Below are 17,281 nucleotides of genomic sequence, written 5' to 3' on the forward strand. Positions count from 1 at the left end.
GGCCAGAGATCGAACCTGGGCCCCCTGCGTTATGAGCATGGACTTATAGTCACTGATCACCAGGGAAATACTGTGATTTAAGATTTTTAAAAGTTCTCTGTTTATGAGGAATCTCGGTGAGGTTCTTGGGTGAATGAAGTGATACAGAAGGAGGACTAGAGATAAAGTGTGGAACAAGCTCTGTATGGGTCAGGATGGTAGGAACTTGGCTCCGCTCAGGCCTTAGGTGACATTGCCCAGGAGGCCAAATTTGTTTTGAATGCTCCTAGCCTTAGCTTTCTGTCCCTCCCTATCTCTCCCCTGGCCTAGCACTCGAGCTTTCCATCTCCAGTGTGTCTCAGCACCCACTGTGCCTGAACAAGGACCTACCAGAGGTCAACCCTCCAATCAGAAGGAATGCTGGGAATTTCAGGCATCCTGAAAACTTGGTAGGATATATTTGGCAGATTTGAAGGGACGTTTGGTAAGGGGAAGAAAGTTTTCCTAAATCCTCACCAAGTCATTCTGAGCACAGTACCCTCTTCACCTTGGGGTCATGCCTGATCTTAGGTGTGGGGTTGTTGCAAACAGCCCCCCCCCCCCCCATGCCACCCCCTCTACAGAAGAGTGTGGCTGGAAGGACCAAAGGATGACAAAGGTGGCCTGGCTCCTTGACTTTATCCTTTTCAGAAAATTAGCCTTGAGCATCAGAGAGAACACATGGGCAACAGATGGGCAGGTGGAACTGGACAGTTGCAGTGATTAGAGAAGAGGGTGGCCAAATCCTATGGGGTAGAAAATTGTTTCCAGAGGAAATGGTGAGAACGGGCCAAGAAAAAGGGATGGTGCTGCCAGGGCCAAGGAATGGAGGAGAGTACCGGCTGAAGTACTCCACGTACTGTTGCTCTCCTCTCTTGTGTCCGGTCATTACTAATGAATGCATTTTGTTCTATTGAGTGTAGACTCAGAGTGCCTCACAACTTACCAATAGAAAATAGAACTTGTGAATAGAAATTGGGTGGGGAGTATGGAGAAGTTGGGGGAGGTAGTTCATTCATTAACAGTTTTTGAGCACTGCTTTTAAGCAGGTCCCTGTGTTAAGTACCAAAGGGGATGAAAAGACATGTATATAATGCTTTTCATTCAGCCCAATAAACTTGTAAAAAGTAATCATTTCAACATGGAAACAATATAAAAATGTTTGTGAGCTATTTTACACTTTTTTGGAACTCGGGTGTATTTTGTACTTACAGCACACGTACAGTTCAGCTCTAGTCACAATTCAAGCTCTTAAAAGCCACATACGGACATCACTGCCTACAGGATCCCAGGGATATGTTTAAAGACCTGCAAGCCCCCCAGAGATTGCAAGAGTTAATTTAAGGCCGGCTGCCCGGGTGGGACCCGTGTGAGCAGTAAACAGCAACTCTGCGGGGCATGCGGGGAGTTGTAGTTCGCGCTCGTCTGCCCATGGAGTCCAATGGGAGTTGTAGACAGCGGCCCTGTGGAGCACGCCGGGAGTTGTAGTCCGCGCCTGTCTGCGGAGGGGTTTGCGTATCATGGCCGCCTACGCTGAGCTCTGGTACTCTTCCGCTTGGCCGCAGAAAGTTTCGGTTCTGTCACGCCTTGGACCCACGAGCGAGTAAGTGCTGCGAAGGGCCGGCCAGACTCAGGGGGCACCTCTAGCTGCTGTCGTCTCCGGAGCGGAGACCTTCCCTCCGGGCGCGACTTGTCACCTGTTGCCCTTAACGTCCCCTCCTATCCCGACTCTTCCACAGACCCCGTCGGAGCCCCGACCCCTTGCCCAGCGGGCTTAGGAAGCACCTCGGGCTGATGGATCTGACGGTAGAACCCAGGCCTCCTCTGGTCATCAGTTAGAAAGAGAGACACCCTCCGCCCCCTCCGAACACCAGTTCCAAGACTCCTCACGGCCATGGGGTCGCCAAGGAGCCCACCATGTGTGGTCTCAAAACAAGTCTTGGAGTCTGTAAGCACAGGCGGACAGGCCCCGAGTTTCTGCTTGCCTCTTCGAAGAGGCCGCTGACCTTAAGAAGCGTACTTCGTGCCTCAGCTGCGCCGGGACAGCCCACCCCTTAACTTTGCAAGACTCCAAAACTTAACTTTGGCCCGTGTCTCTCGCCTCCTCCCGTCTGTCAGCGGACAGTTTATTTCTCCCGGGCCACCCCAGGCCACGGCCTAGTTTGTTGACCCGCAGCGGCTTGTGTTCTGGTGCAGGGTTTCAAGATAGCCCCTCGGTGATTGTTCCTGAAACACCTGTGGATTTATGAGGAGTGGGGTGGCTGCGCACCGGACTCAGGCTAGGGTCCATGTTGTTAAGAACCTAGGCGGGAAGGCTGAGTTTTATTTTTGTGATAAAGGCGTGTGTGGTTGACACTTTAACCACGTGACTCTCGGTGCATTTGTATCATCTGATGCCCTTTTTCACTCTTCTCAGTTCCATCCGCTGTCCCGTCCGCAAAAAAATTGAGCGCTACCTGCGTTGGCCACAGCCTCTCTGCTTCTGTACTGGTCTTACCACAGCAATTTCCTTTCCAAACAGAGAAATGGGTCAGGGGCTCTTTGAGGGCAGAGGATCAGGCCTTAATCTGCTCGCTGCTCTCCTGCCACTTCCAGCCTTATGGTCGCCTCTGTAACAAGCTTAACTCTGCCATCTGCCTAATGCGGCCTGCTGGGTATTGTAGGCGGGTTGAGGGAAGAGCTGTCACGCTAAGGTTTTCTGCTTTCAGTGACTCCTACCCTCTGAAGTGGGCCCATACTGAGTAAGTTCCACTTGACCCTCCCTCCGATGAGAGTTATGTTCACAAATTGTTGAATGTCCTGTACCAGTTATGAGCCTCCACTGTTATTACCCTGGAAATCAGAGGTAATTGTCTCAGTGATGGGACGTGGTCTTCTTTGATTAAAAGAATCTGAAAATTCCACAGCTACTGGTCTGCAGCTGTTCTTAAAGGTAGCAGCTGTGGCATTCCACTGTGGGAAAGAAACTGTCACACAACTCAACACCTCTTTCTCAGCACAACAGAAAGTGGGCATGTGTGTGACAAACACAAGGTGAAAAAAAAAAGAATCTGAAAAGACTGTAGGACAAATATTTTCTGCTTCTGTTAAAAGTGTTCTTTGTGTAGTGCTTCATTTAGTTTTTATTTTCTTTTCAGTCACTCTATTAGGAAAATAAACATACAGAATCATTGAGAAAATTGTGCAGTGAATGTACACTCACCTGTTAGAGTCTACAATTAATATTTTACTCTGCTTATTGTTGCGTTGCTTTAGAGTCAGTCCTCTAGTTGCTCTTCGGATGGGCTCTGCTCCTTTGCCGGCTGGTTTGGGGATACCAGATGGGTTCAGGAGCCACACTTTTTACCTGGTCCTTTGGAGATGAGATGGACCCCACAGATGTGTGTTATGAGAGGAACCACCCAAAACAGCACAAGATCAGAGCAACTGGTGACTTTGTCCCGTGTTGATCACTGAGGCTGTGGACTGCTACCTCTAGAACATGCAGTAGGCACTCAAGAAATGGCAGGCCCCCCGTTCCCTTTAGGGGAGAGGCTTAAATAATGGGTAACCTGTGTTTTCTGGTGATTCCAAGGACAACTTTGGTGACTCAAAACCAGCGTGTCTTTAATCCTGAGGCAGAGGCAGCGTATTGTCTAGCTGTGGTGCAGTGGTGAAAATCACCGATGGAACTCATAGGCTGGAGCCACACTCACTAGAGCAGGCCCAGGCAGCAGAGCAGGTAGGATTCATTAACCAGAAGCCTCCTGTGAGCACAGATGGAGTTTGGCCTTGTCAGCATCTGCTCACCTACTGATCCTGCTCATCTGCTGAATGTTACTGTGTTGCTCAAAAGATAAACAGTATTTCTCATTTGTGATCTCAGTGCCAGGTTTCTGTATTTGTTTGTTTTAAAAGCTCTTGGTTTAATGGCATCTGTTTGAATAACTAAATAAATCAGTGTGAGTTTTGAACTGTTTCCATGGTTCTGTGTTTACCCTGCTGTTTTTAGAGGTGTGACTATACTCTCCCCTTAGGAGCTGCAGCCTCAGAGCACGGGGGCTCCCTGACCTTCAGACGATCAGGGTGACAGAGCCATGCTGCGTTGGGTAGAAGGTGGTTGGCCCCTCTTCCTCACTTTGGAGCCAGTTCTCCTGTTGGTTTTAGTGGCTTCCAATGGTCCTTCCTGTTCACACATGTCTCTGTGGCATTTGAAAGAACCCCAGGTACCTGTTTCTAGTTGGGCCAGATCCTCTGCAGGGATAAGGATGTGTGTGTCAGTGTGTTTCCGAGGACAGACTTCAGCAGAATCTGTGGCCATGTGGCTGGTTCCAGGGCCCAAGGGCAGGTCCTGGAGTACTGCACCCTTGCCCTGGGGCAGAAAACCAGGTTAGGGGAACCCTTGAAATCCAAAGGAAAAACTGAAGGGAAAAAGCATTCCAAGCAAGACATTGGTCTGCAGAGGGTTAGGCCAAGAGGAGAATCCCTGTGAGAGGTCCAGGGTGGGCTGGAAGCTGAATCAGAGGCGGTGGCTTCATGTGGAGCTGGAAGGAACTGTAGCCCCACATGCTTTTTCCAGGGCATCTGCAGCCTGGGTCAAGAGCAGGGCTTAGAAGCCTCAACCAAAGGTAGCCACTGAGAATGTCTGTTCTTCTCCTTGCCCATCTTCTCTGTGGAGGAAGGTAAAGGGTAACACCTCTCTACACTGCACATGAAAACACACATACATGTAGGAAGAGGTCAGAAAACTTCCCGAAGACAGGCTAAAATTGCCTCAAAATAGTTGGAACCAAATGTACCATGGGTTTCCCACAGTCATGGCATGATCTTTACTGCATGATTTGGTACACGGTAGGGAAAGGACATTTCACAAGGTGAACCTGATTCTACCTTCCTAATAGGGTTCTGGATGTTCCCTCTGGGATTTCCAGTGGCAAGACATTGGCCCTGCACCCCCAAATATGGATGTATGGCTCCTTCCTGAGCAACTGCCCACCTTCCTAAAAAAGACTGCTTTCTCCAAGCCCAGAAGCAGCACCTCACACCCTCAAGCCCCTCTTGACCCTGTTCTCCTGGGTCAGCCAACTGGAATTGGGGCCCGTTTTGTTTCATGGGGAGTGACCAAGAAATCTGGAATTGTTGGTGGGAGGGAGGGGGCCAAGAAATGGTGCAAGAAGTGATGGCCAAGGCTCAAGTCTTCATTTCCTTTGAGAGAGAAGAGATAACTATGAGGAATGAGTGTTTGGGCTGGATGACTCGGGCCCGCAGTTCGTCAGTGCTTTAACTGTAGGTCTTCAGATATAATTGGGTCACCTAATGAGGCTTTGTTCACGTGTGTTGAAGCATCAGCCTTTGAGCTGGCCTCTGACAGACTCTCCAGCACTCTCCTAGGCACTGTCTTGAAGCCCTGGGGAGGACAACTTGCCTGCCCACTGACTGTTTCAGCGCTGACTGACCCCAAGACCTCCAGGCCTTCACAGTCGCAGGTACCTGCCAAGTGCCCCCCTTCCCATGGGTGGTAACTGGATAGACCCTGTTGGGTGTACTGAACCCAGTCAAGGCAATGGATTCTTCAGAAAAGTTGTCTGCTTTTGACTGGTCCGAACTGTCCTTGTTAACATTCTTTCCTGGTCAGGGTGGAATTGACAACTGGTATGCTCCGCCTTGTCCAGGAGTCGGGGAGGAGCCTGCTGTATGGTGCCCTCTCTGGGTCACGTCTTAGCTGTTATGTTGGGAGAAGTACAACAAATCTGCCAGGTTGGGCAAGGTTGTCTTCTGTGCCCACACCTCCTCCTCCCTTTCTCATCCGTCTTTTCCAGCATGGCTACTCAGATGCTGTTGTCGACTAAAAAAAAAAGTATACACAATGTGACCGTTACGAGTTAAGTTTTATCTGGGGCAAAATAAGAAGTTTAGCCTGGGAAACAGCTTCTCAGGCATCTCAGGTAGCTCTGAGGAACTGCTCCACAGAGGTAGCGGCTAAGGTCAGTACTATATGTGATTTTAATGAAAGGGGGTACATGCAGTCAAGCACACATTTCGGCAAAGGCTTGCTGCTAGTCGTGAGCAGCAGATGTCACTGTGAATGACCTAGTGCTTTTCTAGATATGAGAAGATGTAAGGATTTGGGCACATAAAAGCTTCTCCTGAAAGTATGTATTGATACCTATCTGAAAGCCTGTTCTGCTAGTTTCCCAGACTACAGAGTGCCTCATTCCTGATCTCCACCCTGAACTCGTCAGAATGTGTTGAAGGTCAGTGACTGCAGTGGCTAGAATGACTTAATCCTTGTAGAGGCAGATAGCAAGTGCCCATTTCCAGTTGGCATGGTGTTGTTCCTGCCGGAGTCAGCTTCTGGGCAACATTAGGAGTATTAGTCATTTGTACCATAGTGTGAAGAAGTTTATGAGTCAGCTTTTCTTTGTATCTGAAGTTGAAGTTGAACTGCCGTCTCTGTTGTTTAAGGCATTTAGGGCAACTGGGCAGGTGTGGGAGGGATTTGGAAGTCGAGGAAGGTCCTTCACCTCTAAAATAATACCTCGGTTGTGACTTGGAAGCCAGGCAGTAGTCCCAGGTAATAAATAAGAATTTTTAAAAATGTGTTTAGTCCCTTTTTGTCTTTATCAGAAAATTGGATGCTTTCAGACATTCTGGATAAGCTTAAACATAATTTTGTGTTGTTGGCAGGAGACTCCACTGTTCCCTCAAATTTTATAAAATAAATTTCTCTGGTATTTGAAAGAGCCTGCCAGAGACAAGTGAAGGAGGTGTTTACAAAGTCACCAAGGATCCTAGGTTCCTGGGGGTGATTTGCACTGTGGGGGCCTTGCAAGGTGCTGGAGGCTTGGAGCCCATGGCGTGTGGACAGAGCAGTCTCTGAGTATCTCCCGAGTCAGGAGAGCAGTTTGCAGTGGGTTGTAAAGGTCAGGATCATGCTGGTTCATGCCAGAAGTCTGGGATCCCCGTGATATAATAGGAAATACATATTTGGTCTCTGTCCCTGGTTCCTGGCACAGAACTTCTCATACTCTTGGAATTTCCTGAATAATAGGAGTATCCTTTGTTATTCAAAACAAAACCCTTTCGACCACACAGGCAGTTTGTGCTAGGAAGGTTGACTCTTCCTGGGCCCCTGGATAGGTGGTGTCTTGTTAAGGGCTGGTTGCTAGAGGACTTTCAGCCCCATCCTTAGACCCCCCTTCAGAAGGGCTGAAGGTGGAGTTAATCACCAGTAGCCTGTGATTTCATCAGCCGTACATTATGTAATGAAATGCTCAAAATTTTCCAAGTGAGGCTTCAACAGTATGTGAACTGAGAACTTCCAGATGTTCAAACTGGATTTAGAAGAGGCAGAGGAACCAGAGATCAAATTGCCAACATCCGTTGGATCATAGTAAAAACAAGAGAGTTCTACGTCTGCTTTATTGACTACGCCAAAGCCTTTGACTGTGTGGATCACAACAAACTGTGGAAAATTCTGAAAGAGATGAGAATACTAGACCAGATGACCTGCCTCCTGAGAAATCTGTATGCAGGTCAGGAAGCAACAGTTAGAACTGGACATGGAACAACAGACTGCTTCCAAATAGGGAAAGGAGTACATCAAGGCTGTATATTGTCACCCTGCTTATTTAACTTTTATGCAGAGTACATCATGTGAAATGCCAGGCTGAATGAAGCACAAGCTGGAATTGAGATTGCCGGGAGAAATACCAATAACCTCAGATATGCAGATGACACCACCCTTATGGCAGAAAGCGAAGAGGAACTGAAGATCCTCTCGATAAAAGTGAAAGGGGAAAGTGAAAAAGCTGGCTTAAAACTCAACATTTAAAAAACAAAGATCACGGCATCTGGTCCCAGCACTTCATGGCAAATAGATGGGGAAACAGTGAGAGACTTTATTTTCTGGGCTCCAAAATCACTGCAGATGGTGACTGCAGCCATAAAATTAAAAGATGCTTGCTCCTTGGAAGAAAAGTTATGACCAACCTAGACAGCATGTTAAAAAGCAGAGACATTACTTTGCTGACAAAGGTCCATCTAGTCAAAGCTATGGTTTTTCCACTAGTCATGTATGGATGTGAGAGGTGGACCGTAAAGAAAGCTGAGCACTGAAGAACTGATGCTTTTGAACTGTGTTGTTGTAGAAGACTCCTGAGAGTCCCTTGGTCTGCAAGCAGATCAAACCAGTCAATCCTAAAGGAAATCAGTGGTGAATATTCATTGGAAGGACTGATGCTGAAGCTGAAGCTTCAATACTTTGGCCATCTGATGTGAAGAACTGACTGATTGGAAAAGACCTTGATGCTGGGAAAGATTAAAGATGGGAGGAGAAGGGGACAACAGAGGATGGCATCACCAACTCAATGGACATGAGTTTGAGCAAGCTCCAGGAGTTGGTGATGGACAGGGAGGCCTGGTGTGCTGCAGTCCATGGGGTCACAAAGAGTGGGACACAATTGAGCAACTGAACTGAAAAACCTAGAAATGACAGGATTCTGAGAAATTCTGTGCTGAGGAACACATTGAAGTGCTGGAGGGTGTGGAGCCCTGACGTCATGGAAACTCCACCCCATCCCACCCCACCCCTGACTTACCTATGCTTCTCTTCCATTTGGTTGTTGCTGGATTGTGTCCTTTAAAATAAACTGGTAATGGTAAAGTGCTTCCCCAAGTTTTGTAAGTTGTTCTAGCAAATTGTCAAACCTGAGAGGGGGGATTGTGGGAGCCCTGATTAATAACTGGTTGATCTGAAGTACAGGTAGTGACAGGTACTGGGACTTGTGATTGGTGTCTGAAGCCCAGGCAGTCTTGTGGACTGAACCCTTAACCAGTGGGGTCTGCATTGACTCCAGAGTTAGAATTAGAGTTAGTTAGAGTTACAATTGGAGAAGGAAATGGCAACCCACTCCAGTATTCTTGCCCGGAGAACCCCAGGGACAGCAGAGCCTGATGGGCTGCCGTCTATGGGGTCGCACAGAGTCGGACATGACTGATGCGACTTAGCAGCAGCAGAGTTAGAATTGAATTGAGGCACTTCCCTGGTGGTCCAGTGATTAGGACTCCGAGCTTTCACTGCTGAGGGCGTGGGTTTGATCCCTGGTCGGGGAACTAAGATCCCATAAACCATGTGGCTTAGACAAAAAGAAAACCAGTTTAATTGAACTGCAGGACATCCAGTGGTGACAACTGGATACTGGTATGGGGAAAAGGCCACACATTTGGTGTCAGAAGTGTTATGCGTAAAAATAGCTCATCCCTAAGCCAAAGGGCAAGCTCATCTAGAGACAAGAGGAAATAAAGTGGAGGGAGACTGCCCCCATTCTGTCTTTTGAAGTTCAATAATAACCTTAGGATCAGGAAAAGGGAGGCCAGAATGCTGAGAGTCATTCTTTTAAATCCATGAAACTAGCATTCTTATGGTGACCATTTGCTTCCTGAAGCCCTGGGAGGTGATGACCCACAGCCCTGTAGGGAAACCTGCTGTGACCTACAGACCCAGCAACAGATTCTCAGGCCTTTTACCTTGGTGGTGATGCAGGCTCTTGGGAAAACCAGCTTGTGTAATCCGTGCTTGGGCACAGCTCACCTCATGACCCGGGAGCTTGGCGTTGGCAGAGGGGGGCACGCCAGGGTTCAGCAGAGAAGGCCTCCTGGGCTCAGGCTGACACCTGCCGCTTCACCAAAGCACCAGGAGGTCCAGAAGGAGCATGTTTCTGTCTGTTCAGGCGCATTCTGCCAAGATGCCAATTTGGTTTAGGGACACTGTTACCCTCGTGCCAAGCTCCAAAGAGGGCTGGTTTCTAGGAAATCGAGGTCGGTTGTATGGTTTGTGTGATATCCCAGCCAAAGCCTGGATGAGGTGACTCAGAGTGTGTGGTTGTCAGGACTTCCGTTCCAGGCTCCGCCCTCCCCCTCATGTTTGGGTCTCCCGCAGCTCTCAGCATGCACACAGACCCAGTGGACTCTCCGGGTCATCTTCTTTCAAGATTATTTGCCCCCGAAGCTACAAGGCTCTCTGTTGACCATAATCGAAATAAGAGGCGTGAAGGTACAGATGTGGCCTCAGCACCTGTCACGCCCTTTCCTCCTCGGATCTCTTCGATGACCTCCTGTTCAGTTTTCAGGCCTTGCCCAACCCAGTCACCATCACAGACTGTCCACCACACTCTCCCTTCCCTAAGTGGAATGAACGTTCCCTTCTTCAGGTCTCCTTGCATCTCGTTAAATTCATCCCAGTGCTGCTGTTTCTTTTGTTGAGATAAAACGCACAGTAAGTGAGGTTTGACACATAGGTTTATCAAATGTATGCAGTCACGTAGCCACCACCATAATCAAGACAGATCAGAATTGCTCCCCAGATTTCCGCACGTTCTCTTATAGTCAGACCCTCTCTTTCCCATCAGTCCTTGGCAGCCGTAGATCTGATTTCTCCCCAATGTTTCCCCTTTGTAAGAATAGCACGCAGATGGAATTGTAAAGTAGATGGCTTTTCAGTCTGGCTTCTTTCACTTGAAAAACATCATGTGTTGTGTGTATCCCTGGTTCATTCCCTCCCCTTACTGAGTATTCATAGCTTTTTATTTGTATCTCTGCGTGGACCTCTTCTGCCTTATCTGCATATCTAAACACTTCCTTTCTGTCATGTCGGCACACAGCTGAGCTCCTCTAGGGCTGGACGGTGCCTGTGTGCCCTGAAGCCCAGACTGAACTTGACAGGGCGGTGCTGGGCAGCTGTGCGTTGACAGTGGTGGTCCTTGACCGTCTCCTCCTTGCTAGGAGGAGCCAAGTGTCTCCCAGGCAGCAGGGCCGCTGCACAAGTCTGACCCATCCTGGGCTGCTGCTCTCTAGGGTCCTGGCGGGTCCCTGCTCGGGCTTTGTGTTCAGCAGGGACCCAGAGAGCCGCCCAGGGATGGGCAGGCTGGCTTCCGGTAAATCAGCCTAGCCTCACTTTGGTGTCTGTGATGGTGGGGTGCCAGCACTTTTACTGGGGACTTTGGCAGAGTCTCCGTGGATCCCCTGACCCTCTGGGGCTCTGTGTCAGAAATTCCTGGGGGTGTGGTGCTGGTGTGTGCCTGTCTAGTTCCTCCTAGGCAGGAGGAGCCGTCTTTGGGCCTTGTTTTCCCTGAGTCACAGCCACGTCGGCTTGTGAGTTAAAAATAGGCCTAGGGATATCTGCGCCATGACGGCCCCTCCCTGGGGGGCCCCTCCCCCAGGCTGACCTGGAATGCTTTTGTAAATATTTGGGAACTTGAAGTTCTCAACCATTTTTCCTCCTTCCTTGCCTCCTGGAGTAGTAAGGGTGGAGGGAGCGTATGGGCCCGCTTGTGTTTGAAACACTCAGGCTGGCGGCACACTTGAGAGGCATGGAGTTCAGAGCAGCTCCCAGAAGCCAGTGGAAGTGGTGACATTTGCTGTAGTGACAGGGGCTCTGGTGTAGAGCTAAAGGGGTTGAGTTCAGACTGGCCAGGGTTCCCCTCCCTGCTGGCCTGGGCCATAGACGAGTTACACAGCTTCTCTGTGCCCCAGGCTCTCCCTTGTACGTTGTCTGCCCCTCCCCCGACCCCAGGGCACTGCTGAGGATTAGAATGACTGAGTGTGTAAAACCCCTCGCCGGCCCAGTGCACAGGTGGCTACTCTGGCCACCTCTCGTCTTACCAGCCGATTTTGCCAGCAAACATTACACCTCTGCATCAGCCATCTAAGGCAAGGCTTAGAGGTTCTGAAAGGAGGATACGTTGGTGTCCACGTGCATGCCCACACCTCCTCCTGATGCGGCTCGGATCTCCTCCTCTTTTTTGGTCTCCTGCCACCACCGTGTCCTGACATCACTTCAGCAGCTGCCCAAGTAGCACTGGTAACTCGGGACTCACCAGCCGTGAGAGGACTGGAGGCATGCTTAAAATAGACACGTCCCTTGGCTGTGCAGGCCCCCGGTGGCCCCTGGTGTCTCCCCTCCCCGGGCTGAGCCGGACGTTGGGCAGCTGGAGGCCACAGACCTCCCCGAGAGGCAGGCCAGGCTCTCCTTGGTCCAGAAGCCCTGAGGGTATGTGTCCTCCTTCCACGGCTGCTGCTGGCCAGAGGTTACCGACCATTCCTCAGAAAGCAGCCTGGGAGGGCGTGGGGCTGGGCATGGAGGGGATGGAGTTGGTATGTCCGCGCCTTAGGCCTGGCTGCAGTGAGTGAGGGGCTGGACTGGTTCTGGCCTCGGTGTAGCGGGGTAAGGGGAGCCCCTGGGAGGTTTTTAAAGGTGGAAAGTGAGGCAGGCCTCACTCACTGCCGTAAGAGGGCAGCCTGGGAGGGGAGCTCAGAAAGAATAGATGGTGCTATTTAGTAGATCTCATTTCTTCTGAAGCCCCAAACCAGGTCATTGTGTCTGAATATAAGTATATCAGAGAATGTAAGTGTATCAGAGCAAGGCTCACGCAGAAGGGTCTAGCCCTTCCCGTTCAGAGGAGACGCCCGGATGGGGTGACTGTGCTCCCAGAGCAGCATCCCTCTCCTGCTGACTTTAAGTCGTGTCTGTGACCCCTTCCTCCACGGCCTCCTCCCCGTGCAGGTGCCACCATGGAGTCTGACCGCTGCTGAGCGGCCCCGGGCAGGAAGCGCGCAGCCAGGAAAGGTGGCCCCAGACGGTCACGGTCACCATGGCGTCCACCAGCGCGGAGAGCCAGCTGCAGAGAATCATCCGTGATTTACAAGGTACGGCCCGGCCGCAGGGCACCCCGAGCTTGGCGCGGAGGGAGCTGTGGCTGTGCTTTGCCAGGGCCGGCTGAGTTTCAGCCTTGTGATCTGTGTTTACACCGATGGTGATTGGAGCCCTCGGCACACATCACTGAAATATTTGGGGCTCAGATGTCCACCCCGTGTGAGGCTGGAAGAACTTGCCTGGCCCTCCTCTCAGACACTGTAGAGGCAGTGTGTAGACAAAATCAGATACCCCTTTTTGTCTGATTATAGTGTGTGTGTGTACACACACCGCTGGGCAGTGCTGGAGTTGGCTCCTCTGTGAAGGAGTATGCGCCCGTCCTCTGAGTAGGAAGACGAAATGCCTGCCTTTCTGGTTTCGCTGTCCCGCCTGGTCCCGGCTGCACTTCCTGCAGTTGGGCCTGCTGCCTCCCAGACTCTCTGAGCTCAGTGAGAGAGACCGGCTCATGGGCCTCGGCAGGACAGAGGGAGAGCGGGCGGGGGTGCGTGTGAGGAGGGCAGGCCTGGAAGAACGGGCTGTGTTCTCTACTGACTTCGGAGTCCAGGGCCCAAGTCCACCCTTGTAGGTGCCGTCCCAAGGATCAGAATTTTAGCAAGTTTTCCATCCCCCGTGGATCACCAGGGTGGGTCTCGTGAGCCTCTCTGGAGCACTGGCACATGTTCTGTACCCCCTTCTTCCAGGTCATGGGGACCCTGGTGACACTCTCCTGATAAACTCAAGGCCCAGGTTCCTAACTGCTCAGACCGATGATAAACCAACTGCAGTCGCTCCAGCTAGTGGAGGCCACAAGAGTGTTCCTTGTGAGGGTCAAAACTGGATGAGATAAAAATCACTTTCTCAGGCTTATCTCCTATTTATGTAGTACTTTGGGCCTCTACTAGCTGATGATTACATGGCATTTCTCTGTGCCAGGCACGAGTCTCATAGATAATAACTCATTGAGTCCTCACGTTTGGTCCTGTGAGGCAGGAACCATTTCATTCCCATCTTGCAGATGTAGAAACAGACACAGAGGTGAAGTGACTTGCCTCAGGTCACACATTCCGTCAGATGGAGCCTAGGTTTGTACACACAGCTGGTGCCACAGTCTGTGCTCTTAACCACACCAGTCTGCGTCCAGCTACAATGTGAGATGCCTCTTTTCTTTTTAAATCTACACACACGTGCACAAACACACACAGAAAGTAAAGTGACAGTCGCTGCAAATCTGAGTTTGCCCTGGTCTTCAGAGCCTTCTCCACAAAGTAGACTGTCTTCTCTGTGTTTCAGTCTCTGGTTCTCAAGGAGGACTCTGGGACCTGTGGGTCCTCAGTGGAGGGAAGAGAGAGGAAGGGAGGAGCCCGTGGCAGAGCTCGTGATCCAGGGAGGAGGATCGGCATCTGCTTTTGTTCAGTTATCCTTTTCTACCCTGCAAGCTGTCCTTGTCTGTCATCCCCCATGTCCCAGGCCATCTCAGTGTCCAGTACGCAGTGCTCAGAGCACCTCAGTGGGAAGTTTCAAAAGGCATCACACTTTCTCAAGAGCCTTTCCTTTCATCTGTTGGTAACAGTCAGAGTTTAGAGTAGGAAATTTCATATTCCATATCCAAGGCTCCTTCTTTCTACCTTTCAGAAGTTCCCATGTCAGGTTGTGAGCTTTGCCCCTTCCTGAGGGCGGAGGAGGAAGGCTATGTGTCCTTCCCGGTCCCTGGCCCCGGCCCCTGGAGCCCCCACGGCAAACGCTTCTCATCGGGCACGCCAGACATTGGTCACTTGTTGGGAGACTCAGTCCCACAGAACCTGTCTTTGCTGGTGGCTCGCTTTGCCTGAGGGGTCAGAGTTGGTTAACTTTTAACAGCTGAGGCCCAGCTTCAGTCCTGGGCACATCTGCTTTCTAACCATGCCATTTGGTCCCAGGGCTCCTTTTCTTTTAAGAATTGTCAGTGAAGGCAGTTTTGTCCTACATATCCCAAACCATCTCAGCTAGGGATGTTTTTCTCAGGGTCTAAAGCAGACCCACCTTCTGACAGTCCCTCTGTCCCACAGAAAGGCTATGAGTGAGAGTCAGAGGGGTTTTTCCTCTTTTTCTGCATTGGGAGGTAAATTGTCTTAGAAGTTATGAAAGGACCTCTGGGGTCAGAACCAGGATTCTCCTGAGAGAACCAGGTTCTTATTCCAGCTCTGCCGTTTGCCACCCTTAATCTTTGGCCAAGTGCTCTGAACTCTCAGTGAGCTCCTCGTCTGCAAAGTGGGGATGAAAATGCCCACCTCTGTCAATTCTACCTTGTACCATTTTTTTTTTTTTTTCACATTTTAACAGCTATGAAATTGGGCTCATCTTAAAATCAGTTGCATCTTAAGATTTGTTGAAATAAAGCAATTCCTGCCTCACAGCGCTCTGTTGAATAAGGAAGACACACAGAGGTCTGGCGTCTAAGCAGCACTCAGCTGGCAGAAGCAGATGGTGGTGTCGCTCTTGCCACTGTTGTCATGACCACTGTTTGCACGTTCTGGGTCCTCAGGAAGCCTGGATTTACCTGTACTGAGCAGTGGGGTTATAGTGAGGAACAAGAAACACGGCAGGGTAGAGGATAGAGCCCTCGGGAAGTCTGTATCAGGGACTGCTGTAGGATTCATCCATGCAGCGGATGTTTTTGTCCAAATACTGCTTGCAAATCATGAGGCCTTCTTGGTGGGCTTACAGGGCTGACCGAGAAAGGTGCTGAGTCAGCGAGCTGTTGTAAAGTTCCTGTGGGCTCTCGGGACAGCCTCGTGCCTTCTGACTTGGAGTTCCAGCCCACAGATGTTTAGGCAGCACCCCGCGTGTGCGCAGTGCTTTGCCATCATGGACCCCTTACTCCTCCTGCTTCTCTGGGTCACCCTGCTGCTCTCTCTGGGGCCAACTCCATCTGGTTATATGTTCCTGTTTGTTGTCTTAAAGATGCTGTGACAGAGCTAAGCAGAGAATCTAAGGAAGCAGGGGAACCTATCACAGATGACAGCACCAACTTGCATAAGTTTTCTTATAAACTCGAGTACCTCCTCCAGGTAAGTGACTCCTGTCGTGTGTTGCTTCCTGCTCTGTGGTCTCTTGTCTGTCTCTCAGCTGCCTCACCAAAACACAGGATGCGGCTCCGAAAGCTCAGTGCAGCTGTTGAGCCCTCCTGGTTAGACTGCGGGTCAGAGCCGTCCCCAGCCTCCAAGCGTGATCCTCTGGGGAATCAGATTGTTGCCCCTCAGGATGGTGTTGGGAATTGAAAGCATTCTTCTGAGATTTTGCCTTCTCTGGTAGCTCAGCTGGTGAAGAATCCACCTGTAATGCAGGAAACACCAGTTCGATTCCTGGGTCAGGAAGATCCCCAGCAGAAGGGAATGACTACCCATTCCAGTATTCTGGCCTGGAGAATTCCATGAACAGAGGAGCCTGACAGGCTACAGTCCATGGGGTCATAAAGAGTTGGACACGACTGAGCAACTGTTGCTTCACTTCAGAGATTTATGTCCTCTTAATGCAGGTCACAAGGTCTCTGTATAGCAGGGATCTTCACTTTGGGGCAATCCCATACCCCTTTGGTATTCCAGTGAAAACTATGCAATCTCTCCCCAAACATAGTCATACCTACCTGGTCACACATTTTCCAGGAGGCTCTGGGCCCTCTGAAGACTATCCAGAAGTCCCCATTTTAGAGCCTTGCTCCTCAAAGTGTAGTCATAGACCAGAAGCATCTGCGTCACCTGGGAGCAATGTAGAAGTGCCCTCTTGGTTCCCACCTTGACCTGCTGAATCAGGATCTCTGAGGTCAGCCCAGGAAGCTTTCTTTTAACACATCCACTATATAACCGAGCTTACATCTGCTCAGTTCAAGAAGCACAGATCTAGAGAACCGCAGATGTGGAAAAATATAGGCAACTACAATAGGTAGAAAGGAAATGGACCAATACAATAACAAAACTTATCTCAGGGTGATGGTGTTAGGCATTATAATTTTTTCTTTTCTATTTTAGTTTGTTTTATCCAGACCTCCTAACAATGTATACACGTGTTTTATAATCAGAAAAAATGCCATAGAACATTAGGTTATAGGAAGATACCCTCTATCATTTGAACACAGTAAGTCTGCAGTGTCACCTCCGAACAGAGCATATGGCGTGAGAGCCCACTGGAGGAGGTGTTGCAGTGTGTTGAAGTCTCACCTTTCACATGCCTTTTCGACTGGTTCTCTTGTTTTACACTGTGAAAGTATTAATGGGCTTTTTTTTTTCTTCTTCCCTGAATTCACCCATTTTGGTTTGGGTTTTGAAATGACTCATGGCTGATATTTATTTGGATTTATTCTATGTATATTAAAACAGTACTGAAGCTTGAGTTGTAACTGGGGTAAGATGTTACTAACACATTTCCCTATGTCAAGACATTGTTAATAACTCTTTATGTTGCCCTAGAATTTTTCTCTTGCATTTCTTTTCCGTGTGTTAATAGCACCTTTGGTGTCTTCCGCCCAACTCTATGCACAGAGGTCACTTTGAGGGCCTGTTATTCCTGAATCTCACTAGTTGTATGACCTTGAGCTAGTTGCTTAACCTCTCCTAGCCT

At 49.8% G+C, this 17,281-nt stretch overlaps 1 protein-coding gene and 1 non-coding gene across 3 annotated transcripts in view; both read left to right on the forward strand.

Moving 5' to 3' along the window:
• Window positions 1-892: 892 nt before the first annotated feature.
• FYCO1 (FYVE and coiled-coil domain autophagy adaptor 1) overlaps window positions 893-17,281 on the forward strand; it is a 79,223-nt gene continuing 62,834 nt past the window's right edge. Inside the window, exons 1-3 of one of the 2 annotated variants that reach the window (XM_061128814.1) lie at window positions 893-1,621; window positions 12,560-12,702; window positions 15,629-15,735. In XM_061128814.1, the coding sequence (XP_060984797.1) occupies window positions 12,648-12,702; window positions 15,629-15,735 (162 nt within the window). In that variant the 5' untranslated portion in view covers window positions 893-1,621; window positions 12,560-12,647. The remainder of the gene's footprint in view (window positions 1,622-12,559; window positions 12,703-15,628; window positions 15,736-17,281) is intronic. The other variant, XM_061128813.1, reaches the window with a different exon arrangement.
• Window positions 2,917-3,050, forward strand: LOC133046326 (small nucleolar RNA SNORA41). The gene has a single exon (XR_009690464.1). It is a non-coding gene; the product is annotated as a small nucleolar RNA SNORA41 (small nucleolar RNA).

This window comes from Dama dama, chromosome 24, assembly GCF_033118175.1.
Source record: "Dama dama isolate Ldn47 chromosome 24, ASM3311817v1, whole genome shotgun sequence".
In the NCBI taxonomy this organism is placed as follows: Eukaryota; Metazoa; Chordata; class Mammalia; order Artiodactyla; family Cervidae; genus Dama; species Dama dama.